The sequence below is a fragment of the Balaenoptera ricei genome, chromosome 20, assembly GCF_028023285.1.
Source record: "Balaenoptera ricei isolate mBalRic1 chromosome 20, mBalRic1.hap2, whole genome shotgun sequence".
Taxonomy (NCBI): Eukaryota; Metazoa; Chordata; class Mammalia; order Artiodactyla; family Balaenopteridae; genus Balaenoptera; species Balaenoptera ricei.
Genome location: NC_082658.1, coordinates 62232934 through 62245090, shown reverse-complemented (window position 1 = coordinate 62245090; position 12157 = coordinate 62232934). Strand labels below are relative to the sequence as shown.

The following is a 12157-nucleotide window of genomic DNA, read 5'->3' as shown; positions in this document are numbered from 1 at the left end:
GAAAAAAATTTAAGAAAAGAAATACAGAATTATACTTGAAAACTACAAAATATTGTTAAGATGGCAATCCTCACCAAATGGATCTATGGAGTCAAAGTACTCCCTCCCTATCAGAATCCTGACTAGCTTTGTCGTAGAAATTGACAAGCTGATCCTAAAATTCACATGGAATTGCAAGGGACCTCAAACAGTCAAAACAATCTTGAAAAAGAAGAACTAAGTTGGAGGACTCTCACTTCCTGATTTCAAAACTTATTACAAAGCAACAGTTATCAAGACTGAGTTAAACAGATATCATTCAACCCAGCAATCCTACTCCTAGGTATATACCCAAGAGGAATGAAAACCCATATACCCACACAAAAATTGTACAGTAGCATTGTTCGTAACAGCCAAAAGGTGGAAACAACCCAAATGTCGATGAGCTGATGGATGAACAAACTGTGGTGTGTCTATACAGTGGAATATTATTTGGCCATAGAATGAACAAAGTTCTAATACATGCTAAAAACAGAGATGAACCTTGAAAACATGCTAAGTGAAAGAAGCTAGTCATAAAGATCACATATCATATGGTTCCACTTATATGAAATGTCTGGAATAGGCAAATCTATAGAGACATAAAGTTAAAGTAGATTAGCAGTAGCCTAGGGCTGGAGGACAGAGGATTAGGAGGGTGATAGTTAAAGGATACAGGGTTTCTTTCTTGGGTGAAAAAATGTTCTAAAATTGATTGTGGTGAGAGTTAAGCAACTCTATAAATATACTAAAAAACCACTGAATTATACAGTGTAAATGGATAAATTGTATGGTATGTGAATTATATCTCAATAAGGCTCTACAAAAAAAAACAGAGAGAGAAAAAAGAAAAGAGGAGGATAGTGACCGGAAGGGGGGACGAGAGTTTCTGACATACTGGTGACGCGTCCTGTTTCTTGATCTGGATGCTGGTTACATGGGTTAGGTCTGCTTTTCGAAATTCTTTGAGCTGTATGTAGTTATGAAATGTAGAGTTTTCTGTATATGTTATTATACTTCAACCAAATATGTAAAAAAATACACTTTACAGTTAGCACCTACACCTTTTAAGTGCCTAAATAAAAACAAAGCATTCCAGCTTGTATCAAAAAACGAAATGGCAACCACACTCAGCAGGTTACCTCCTACGCAACCTCAATAAGAGGAAAAGGTACTGAGGACAGACAGCCTTGTTGATGGTAATAAAACTGTACTGTCCTAAAAATTAAGAAAATTTATCCAAGGCCCAGGGTCAAAAATTATTTGCCAATAGTGATGAGAAAATAATTATGCTATATTATTAAACTTATGGTGAAAAACTAGACAGAGAATATATTCGTGGCTCTGCCACTTACTGTGTGACTTCAATAAAATCAATTAACTTTTTACTACCTCCTTACTCTGTTCTTGGGCATAACCCACTTTCTGTGATTTTGCAGACAGTCAGAGAAGGCCTGATATATGAAAGCACTCCAAAAAACAAAAAAAGTTTAAGGAAATGTACAATGGCATTATAGTTCAAAATGAAACCAAATGCTCTTCAGTGAAATATTAATAAATCTAGGAGTTCACTCAATTATTCTCTAAAAAAGCATTCCAAATTTAGTTACTAAAATTTCCCAAATAATTATACAAACAGCTCTTCGGAGGCTATAAATATGTCATATGATTTGATTATTTAAAGCAAGAGCTGGGCTTCCCTTGTGGCGCAGTGGTTAAGGATCTGCCTGCCAATGCAGGGGACACGGGTTCAAGCCCTGGTCTGGGAAGATCCCACATGCCACAGAGCAACTAGGTCCGTGCGCCACAACTACTGAGCCTGCGCACCACAACTCCTGAAGCCCGGGCGCCTAGAGCCCATGCTCTGCAACAAGAGAAGCCACCGCAATGAGAAGCCCATGCACCGCAGCGAAGAGTAGCCCCCGCTCACTGAAACTAGAGAAAGTCTGCGCACAGCAACAAAGACCCAACACAGCCATACATACTACATAATAAGTAAGTAAATAAATAAATAAATGTTTAAAAAATAAAAAAATAAAGCAAGAGCTGCAGTGTCAAGCAGAATAATGGTCTGAATGAAACAGCAGGACATCTTACAATATGACACACTGTTAATCATCACAAAGACTTTGGTTAGCATATATAGTAAGTAGGCTAATTTTCTCTCTCCTTTGTTTCTTCTACCACCTAAAAGCTACAAACGGGATCTGATGCTAAGATCTGAGCGAAACAATCCTGGCACAGGGGCACAGGGGTCACTACCTGCATGGCGGAGCTGTCAGCCGCCCCGGGGTGGGAATCCTCGGTGGGGCCGGCAGAGCCCAGAGCCGTCAGCAAGACACCTCCTCCCAGGAACTCGTCTCCACGAACCGAATGGATGAGATCATTCAAATATTTATAATAAAGGTTGCTGGACAAAAAGCCAGGCAAAAAGACCTGAAGAGAGGATACAATTTATTTTAAAGTTGAAATCAAATACACTAAACTTTATTTTACAACAAAATTTTACCTTCAATGCTACCAGTTAGCACACATGATTTTACTCCTCCTCTTACACTCCAAGTATTATCCCTTTGTACACAGTTTACATTGTAACTAAAACTACAATGTGTACAATTTATAGATTTTTTCCCCCCAGAAAACTTGCCATGAAACTACTGAATGGACTTGATTATCTAGACTTCTTAGATACCAGGGAGGGATCTAATTTGAAACTAGATTTTTCTTGTTTGTTATAAATATTGAAGTCTTTGTGTATATACTGATTTTCACTTTCGATCTGATTTCCTTAAGATAAATTACCAGGAGTGTGATTACTAAGTTAAATGATGCGAACATTTTAGCTTTGATAAATGTTGAGGATGCATCACTAGCATTATCAAGGCATCTGTTTTGACACGGGCTTCCCAACACTGGGTTCTGTCTTTTCAAATAGTTGTTAAATAAATGTCTAATGGTACATGGATGCTTTTATTTCTATTTAAAAATTATTAATGATGTTAAGTTCCCATCTTTATTATTGGCATTTCCTATTACCAACTTTTCCTTCACAGCATTTAGCACAACTGTAAATATTTACGTCTATGTTTAATATGTGCTCTTATAGACAGAGCTCCAGGAGGGCAGAAGCTATGTTTCTTTTTTTTTGCTTACCCCATAACAATAATACCTAGCAGAGAAATACTCAAGGTATTAGGGAACGAAGCATACATATCTTTTTCCCATTTACCTACTTGATAGTACTCTTAAAAATTAAAATTAGTATAAGTTCCCTAGATACACAGTTAGTGAGAAATATTTTTACATTTAGTTTTTCTCTGTATTTTAACTTATTACCCAGAAAGTTTACATTCTTTATATGATACATATCTTGAACTTTTCCTTTAAGATCAGAAAATTTTAATTTTAATCATGAAAAAATTATCAACCCTGGACAATAGCCAATAGTCTATCCAGTTTACCACCAGCCTTTCAATGATTTGATTTTTATGTGTAACTCTTCCATTTTCCTGAAATCAGTTTTTATGTATGGTATCGTGTGGTATCATGTGGCAATGCTTACTTAATCCCTTTCCACCTAGATGCACAGGACATATATGAGCAAAATAACCTCATGGGCTTATCCTGGGCTCTTGCAATTCCTAGTAAAATCTGCTTTAGTTCATCAGAAGAACAAGTGAGTCACAAATTCCAACACTTTATTAAGCAGCTATTAGTGATACCCTATAAGTGATCATGATACAGAAAACTAGTGCTCCAACCCTGTTGGAGGGTTTTGGTGAAATATTTGGATCATCCCTAAGCTAACTTTGCTCAATATTAATTATCTAAAAGATGTTATAATAACAGTAATAATAGCAGTTAACATTTTTTAATGCTTACGTTACTAATAAGCACTCTCCACGTAGTACCTCATTTTTATCCTCAAAATAACTCTAAGTATCTGTATTAGCCCCATTTCACAGAGGAGGAAAATGGCATTAAAGGACTTCAGTAGCTGCCTGAGGTCACTCAGCCTATGAAGGTTAAGTTTAATACATACCAAGTCAGACTCAAAGCCCCCGCTCTCATCACTGCTGCACTGCTTCAATTTTCCACTGTTCTTTTCTGTTTGCTTTTTCCCATGTTCTATTTTCTGAGTTCCACCAGTTAAAAACTTCTTGTAGTTTAACGCTTTTCAAGTTTTGGTTACCTTCTCCATGGTTGTCCAGGCCTGACGTAACGGAGTGGTGAAACAGTTAGGGAGCGGCCCACCTTCCCTGCAGATGTTGGATTCAATTTCCAGTCGTACAACATCATCGAATCCAAGAGGATGTGTGGCCTGGAGGGAGAAGTACCTATGGTAGAAAGACAGCCAAAGTAAACCCCAACTCCACAGCAATCATAAGCAACTTCTGGCACCTACACCAGAGAACCTTCTATGAGGCTCCTGCAGACCTAGGACTATAGAGCTGGGTTGATGACAGCCCTGCTGCAACCTGTATTCCCACCGCCGAAGATATATCTGAGCCAACGTGACCCTCCCTATCTGCCTGCCACCATCTTCGGTTCTTGTTTAAGATTTTCCAGGTCAGGTTACAACTGAGGCAAAGAAAACAATCGCACACATTTAATGGGCACCTAGTGCTCTGTTCAGTGCTTGGGAGAAAGAAACAAATTTAAAACAGGGTAAGACATGGACATGTCCCCTGGAAAGAGAACAGAAAAGATCCCTGTACAGGGTACAAAGGAGAACATACCAGCATAACTATGTGGCATACATAATATACATGTAGGAATTCAAAACAAAATAGCATTGAGGGTGAAGTGGATGAATTTGATGTATTTAGGTAGAACAACGAGATTTGCTAATGATTTGGTGTAGAAAGGAAAAGGAGTAATCAATGATAACTCAAAGATTTCTAACTTCATAGGATATAAAGCAACTAGTGTTTTGGTAAACTGGTTATAAATTGAATACAAAAAAGGCATTAAAAGCAGAAAACCACATATGTTGTCTCTTGAGCATTCTGTGGCTTCTAACTCCTGTGCATGATACAAATACAGACAGGCTGATGAGGCATGATATTAAAAAGTAAAAATAGAAAAACAAATAAGCAGGAACTGGTAAGATGACAGTGTCGGGAAGATGTCACACAGTAATTTTCATTTAAAAATGGCTCCCAATTTGAAAATGGGATCCAGTGGGAAAACAAGGTCTCTGCTCTGCATGGCACCGAGCTCCGGCCAGGACCGTACTACTGCCACTCTTCTATTCCGGCAGGAAAAAATTCTTCTTTTTTCTTGCTATCAGTATTTTCTTAACAAAAAGTGAGTCTCCCATCTTGCAACAACTAAGTTGGCAAATATTCCTCCACGATTTGAATTTTGGGGCACCCCAGACCTTTTTTTTTTGGGGCCATGTTGTGCGGCTTGTGGGATCTTAGTTCCCCAACCAGGGATTGAACCCAGGCCCCGGCAGTGAAAGTGCGCAGTCCTAACCACTGGACCACCAGGGAATTCCCTCAAATTTCTAAATGGAAATGCTTGCTACATTAACATCCATATAACAATGTTTCTTATATAATATTTTCCCACAAATATATTGCACAAAAATAAACACTGGACAAACATTAGAACTGCATCCAAGTTCTGCCACTAATTTGCCCTGTGACTTGGAGAAAGTCACTACCCCTGTGGGCCTTAGTTTTCTCATCTGCAAAATGGGAAAATCAAACCAGCTCCCTAATCTGGCTATTAGTCAGAATCAGATTCCTGGATCACACCTCAAACCTGCTGAATCAGAATCTCTTAGAGAAAAGGATTGGAAACCTATTTTTGACAAGCTCCCAGGTGACTCTCATGCCGACAGGAGCACGGACCTGCCCGGCGATGTTCGGGAACCACTGACCTAGATGCTCTCAGCTCTCCTCCAACCCTAATATCCCATGGATTTTTCTCTGCCTCTCAAGTTATCTTCTTAGCAAGTGCTCACAGATACAAATAACACATTACTTTTCTTTACAGAACGAGAAAAGTTCGATGAAAGGGGGGGCAGACACAGTTTTCAATTCTGTTCACTAAGATTGTGCTGCCCTCTCATTTTCAGTGAAAACTAATGAAAAACTACTCTTCACCAAGTAGTTAATCTGGCTGAGCAGACTTGCACCAAAAAACATGGTATACCCCACACAGACATTTAAGACCCTTTGCAATAGATTCCAGCTAGTTTCATCTTCTCCTGTTCCCTTGACCAAGTGTCAATTACGCAAAGTTTCTATGGCACTGCTCGTACCGATGACTCTGCCAAGAGTGTCCTTCCCCGCTAGCAGAATTCAATCCATTTTTCAGGCGCCAGTCAAATCTCCCTTCTGTGAAACCCTCAGTGACCTCCACCAACAAACATCGTCCTGCTTGCCACACACAAGCCTCCCCCTGCCCCGCCAGCAACTTATTCTAAGAACCCCCTACTCTGAACACACCAATGAAAGGCAGCTCTCATGCGGCTCCCTGTGAGCTCCCTGGCGGAAGAGACCGAGGTGACTTCTGAAATACGCATCAGGTACTCAATATTCGCGGAAAGCTGGATACGTCTACCACCAAGACTCACTTGTCATATAAAATCATGGCGTCGTTCTGTGCCTCCTGTCCGTCATACTGGCCCTTTTTGGCAGCAAGCTGAGACTGGAAGTTGTCTGCTGCCAACCAGAACTGTAGGATATTCACTGCGTCCTCTTTCTCCATGTACTGGGAAGGAAAAACACAAAAGAGGAAAATCAGGCTATACACAGATTTCTCTCACTATCTCTCGTCTATATCTAAGCCCCAACTATTAAAATACAGGACATAGAGAAAAAAAAAAAAAAAAACCCACAAAAGAAACCCCCCCACCCCAAAACAGATCCACTTGTTCAGTTAATGCCAGTCTGCAACTTACAGTCATTTGAGATTGAATAATTTTTAAATATTCTTTTAGGGGGAGAAAAAAAAAAAAAACTAGCAACAACAACAAAAAGCAACCACTACACAGCTGAATGCAAACTTTAGTGAACTGGAGTAAAAATTAAAGATGGATTAGTGGTTCCTCGCTGGCAAACATACAAAAGGTAAAGCAACCAGACCAAATCTTTTATACCTGATCATTCCCACCACTCCACGTGGCCATGCCAACCTGAACAAATGCTGACTTAAACTTAAGCAAAGAGAGGGACTGAAAACAAAAATCAGCTGAATAACTGTATCCTTGTCAAGAGGCAAGATGCAAGTGTGAGTCTAAGTTACTGCTTTGTGAGACTGGGAATCCTCTTATCTCGACTTAGTCATTTGCTTCGCAACAAAATAATTTCATTTGCTGAAGCCTAACAAAACCCATCACTCTACACTGTATGCCTCAAAGAGATGAATATACTCATTGCTTGTTGCAAACGCTTCAGTCCTATCAAGGGCAATCCTATCAAGTGGCTAAAGTAAAATGAAGACAGTAGGAAAAATTTTACTACTTTTCCTTCTCTCTTCTGAAGTCTGCTCTGCAAACACTTATGCACTGGAATCAAGTATCAAATTTCGTGGTTTTAAAACAGCTCTAAATAAGTAAAAATCTGCATTCTGTTATAAGTAGTTTAATTAGGTTTTTCAAAATTAGAGTTATTTTACTGTGAATTTTCATGTTCTCTTTAATCTGACTAATGCCATTCAAGTACTCTTGCCATTAGATACAACTTAAAACAGTAATCACAGTACTTAAATCCACCTGATCAGTTTGGAAATGATTTGTCTCTTCTATGTTATTTTCTATAGACAGGGCCCAGCATGTACAGCTTAAAGGCTGGAATGCTCTAACAGAGTGTGAAAGGAAATGCAGACTTTACCTCAGAGAAATAAAAGAGGGCTGACTCACAGAAGAGAATGTCAGCCAGGTAAACAGTTCCACTGGTCAGCACTTCAATCTGGTATTTACAGAAATGGTGACTTCGTAGAAACTCACTAAAGTGCCTGCACGTGGACAAAAAGGTAAAGTTTGAGGGACCGACCAAGGAAAGAGCTCAGCTGGGAAGAACACACTCTTTGCCCACTGTGCCTACTGCATCTTAATGGCCTAGGTCAACGTGACCTCCCTTCCCATGGCGCCTTCCTGATTCCTCTCCCTGTAACCTGTAAGTAATCTCTCCCACCTCTTAATGACGTGCAGCTCTCCTCTGATAGCTAACTCACGCTACCTCCTATTACAGTAACCAAAGAACATGCCCTATTTCTCTTATTAGGCTGCAATTTCCTTCAAAGCAGGCACTACATCCAAACTGTGCATAGCACCCTTTTCATAAATGAAAGAATGAATATGGAGATTTTTTTTGAGGGCATGCAGCAATAATTAATCTAAGAAAACTTTGGAGGCAGTTTAAACAAATCTATGTGGATTTAGTAATATGGCATCCATTAAGCTTAAAGCATGCACTAACAAATCAGGATATCCACCTGAAGACATGCATCGTTTAAACAGATAAACCAATTACTATGTCACACTACAGTCACAATCACCTCTAACGACTTTGGAATTAAAAATAAATTCTTTTGACTTAGGAAATACTAACATTAAAAATAAAAATCTGTTTTATTTTTAGAACTCACATAATTTATATTTAAAAGAAACCATTACCCAAGATAGTCTTAGGGAATGTCTGTAAGATCCTGTAAACATTCAAAGTATTTAAATCCTCAAAGATAGTTTGGTTTTAGTTACTCGTGAGACTGAACCCGAACTCCCAAGAATGCACAATGTGGAAATACGACATGGACGTACTCGTGCTCCATTGCACTGAAGACTATGGACTGTGCTGAGACAAAACAGTTGGGATCCACCTGCCCATCTTCTCCACAAATCTTTGCTGTAAAAGAAATGGTAAATAATTTTTCTCTAAATACAAACTATACACATTTGTAAATCAAAGTAGGAAGTAACTGTAAAGGCATGAAGATTAGCAGGTTTTAAATGGAATTAAGACAAAATACAGGTGAACAGCTGATTTTGAGGTAGGGAAGGTCTTTCTAAGCATAAATGCAAAAGCAGAAATCAAGAGTCAACAATATAAAATAAATTTCTATACATTAAAACACCCCCAAAACCAAAGGGTAAACTGGGGGGAAAAATTTGCAGCATATATGACAGTTTATGAATGACAGATTATTTTCATTCATGTATCAAGAGCTCTTACAAACTAACAAGAAAGTCTTGAGAGAAAAATGGACAGTGGACACGAAAAAAAATTCACTAAAGAACAAATATAAAATGGCCAATATAAAAAGATATGTGTGCTCACTAGTAACCAAGTAAATATAATTATAGATTAGAATGAGGAGGCACACCACCTTTTGTCTAGTAGCTTGGCACCAAATTGTTTTAACAATCCATAAGCTTAATTGTTTAATGATACATATGCTTGGGCAAGGGCATGGGAAAACTGACACTTGTGTTAGTGGGCATATAAATGGGTGTATCTTTTTATGGAGGGCAATCTGGCAGTTTCTAGCATAAGCTTTAAAAATGAATATACCCTTGCAATCAGCAATTCGATCTCTAGGATTGTAACCTAAGGAACTACGGAATTGTGAAAGAATTATCTGTTTATCAAAATGTTATTTGGTAGAAATTTTGAAACATAAGATGGGCTAAAATTAGGAACTGCCTAAATAAACTGCAACAAATCAAAAAGCTGTTTACTAGCTAGCTCTTAAACATGGCTGGAAAAAGTTCAGGACCTTAGTGGGACTTTAATGAAACCCAAGGATCACGCTACAGTTACCTGGTCCATTACAGCACACCTCCTCTCTCTGTAGATGTGTTAACGCCTCTTGCTCTATCCTCTTTGCTGATGACTTGGAAAACGAGCAAGCAGAAGACAAATTCCATCCGCTCCCACCGCCTCTACCGACTCACCAGCATCACGACCTCTGCAATCTCTCCTGCTACTACAGACAAACTGTCCTCACTCCTGTCTGGAAAACTCTAAGGGCACTGGGTCCCATCCTCTCTTACCTCCTCAAGGCACCTCTTCTACAGCAACTGCCCCCCTCCCTACTGTATCAACTTCCTCCTACTGCCTCATTCTCACCAGCTATGAACTGTCTGTATGTTATACACATATGTGTGTTTGTATGCTGTCATACACCTTACATGCTGTGACACATCACCTTAAAAACAAAACCCCAAACCACTGTCCCTTGACTAACACCCCCTGCCAGCTCACCTTTGAGTAAAATGCCTCTAACAGTTGCCGTACTTGCTGTCTCCGCTCCTCCTATTTGCTTTTAAGACGCCTCCACTTAAGTTTTGTCCCTAATGGTCCACTGTAATTAAGATGCCCACCACTGCCCAGTCCATCCCATTCCTGGTATTCACCTTACTTAACCTATCAGCACGACGTGCCATCTTTGAGCACCCCCTTCCTCCCAGAAAGAGTTTTTCACTTGGCTTCCAGAAAAAACTGCTCTCTTGATACACAGCTGCTGCAGGAAGGCCTCCACTCCTGGCTGTTCCTTCCAGACGTCAGACCTGCCGCAGCACCCAGTCCTCAGACCTCGCGTCCTCACGCACCACACTCCTCCCAGGGATGTTCCTCAGCTTCATGGCTCTAAACCCAACCCCAGGCTGATCACTTCCAAACATACATCTCCAACCCGGACCTCTCTCCCAAGCTCCTGACGTTAACATCCAACTGCCTACTTGGTGCTCAGCATTTGGATGTCTGAAACCCAAACTCCTGATGTTCCCTGTCAGCCATTACTCCTGCATCGACTTCACCTTACAAATACTCCCCCAGGTATTCAGGTTTTAAAAAAATGAAGTCAGGGCTTCCCTGGTGGCGCAGTGGTTGAGAATCCGCCTGCCAATGCAGCGGACACGGGTTAGAGCTCTGGCCCGGGAAGATCCCACATGCCGCGGAGCAACTAAGCCCGTGAGCCACAACTACTGAGCCTGCGCTCTAGAGCCCGCGAGCCACAACTACTGAGCCCGCATGCCACAACTACTGAAGTCTGCACGCCTAGAGCCCATGCTCTGCAACAAGAGAAGCCACCGCAATGAGAAGCCCGCGCACCACAACCAAGAGTAGCCCCTGCCAGACGCAACTAGAGAGAGCCGGCGCGCAGCAACGAAGACACAATGCAGCAATCAACCAATCAATAAAAATAAAACTATAAAACTTCTAAAAAATATATTGTTAAAAAAAAAATGAAGTCATGCTTGATTCCTTTTTTCCTCTCACACCACTCACTTCCAAACCATCAGCACATTCTGTCAACTGTACCTCCAAAATATTTTAAAAATTCCACCACTTCAAGGATTTGTGGAAGATGGAACAGGCAGTGGAAGCACAGTTTTGAGGTCAATCTAATTCCCCACCTAAAAACAAAGAAATTAAATAGCAACTCCAAAAACCCAGAGATAACATCTACAACAAAACTAGGCAGGTGGGATACACAATAAAAGCTTAAGTGGAGGTTTCTTCAAACTATAACTTACTTGAAGTACAGCTATATTAAAATATTCCAGCTTGAAGAGGAGACAAATAATTAGGGCAGGATTCAAAAGAATGAGGTCCAAAGAGGAAAAGTGAGTGGTCTAAAGACATAGAGGTAATTAACATTTCAAAATGCATAGTAATACACACTGGAATGGAAACTTCTTGATCACTAAATGTTATCAACTTGATCCTTCAGATTTTTCCCCTCATGGGATTACATCGTTAATTTGATAAAGTTTAAGGAAAGGAAAATTAGAACTGCAGTGACACTTCATCTTAAAATGTGACTCAAAACTCTCTCCTTTTCTCACTACTCCAGACAGTTTAGTTATCAATTGGTACAAACACCCAGTGGAATTACTAGCCAACCAATTCCTCAAATAGCCAAATTCTAATCTGTTCGGACACCTACCAGTTATTATTAGGCACAGTTGGTCTAGGAAAGTCTAAAAGATGGTAGCAACAAATTTTCAGATAGAAATAGAGGAACTACATAGAAAAACCAAAATCCCATGACAACATCTGCAACAAAACTGCGTGAAAACTCCAAAATACAAGCAGACAGGGACAGCCACCAACAGCCACAAGACCCGTGTGTCGCAGGCGTCTGCGAGGGAGAAGAAAAGGGAAACAACGCGGGCAGC

At 40.0% G+C, this 12157-nt stretch overlaps 1 protein-coding gene across 3 annotated transcripts in view; it reads right to left on the bottom strand.

Annotated features, from left to right (window-relative positions):
* AKAP10 (A-kinase anchoring protein 10) overlaps positions 1–12157 on the bottom strand; it is a 62918-nt gene that overhangs the window by 24725 nt on the left and 26036 nt on the right. For all 3 annotated transcript variants that reach the window (XR_009499477.1, XM_059907113.1, XM_059907114.1), the window contains exons 6-10: positions 8795–8879; positions 7866–7989; positions 6608–6744; positions 4211–4355; positions 2281–2454 (exon numbers count right to left, since the gene is read on the bottom strand). Coding sequence is in view for 2 of the 3 variants with exons in the window: in XM_059907113.1 (XP_059763096.1) it covers positions 2281–2454; positions 4211–4355; positions 6608–6744; positions 7866–7989; positions 8795–8879 (665 nt within the window). In the remaining variant the exon portion in view is untranslated. The remainder of the gene's footprint in view (positions 1–2280; positions 2455–4210; positions 4356–6607; positions 6745–7865; positions 7990–8794; positions 8880–12157) is intronic.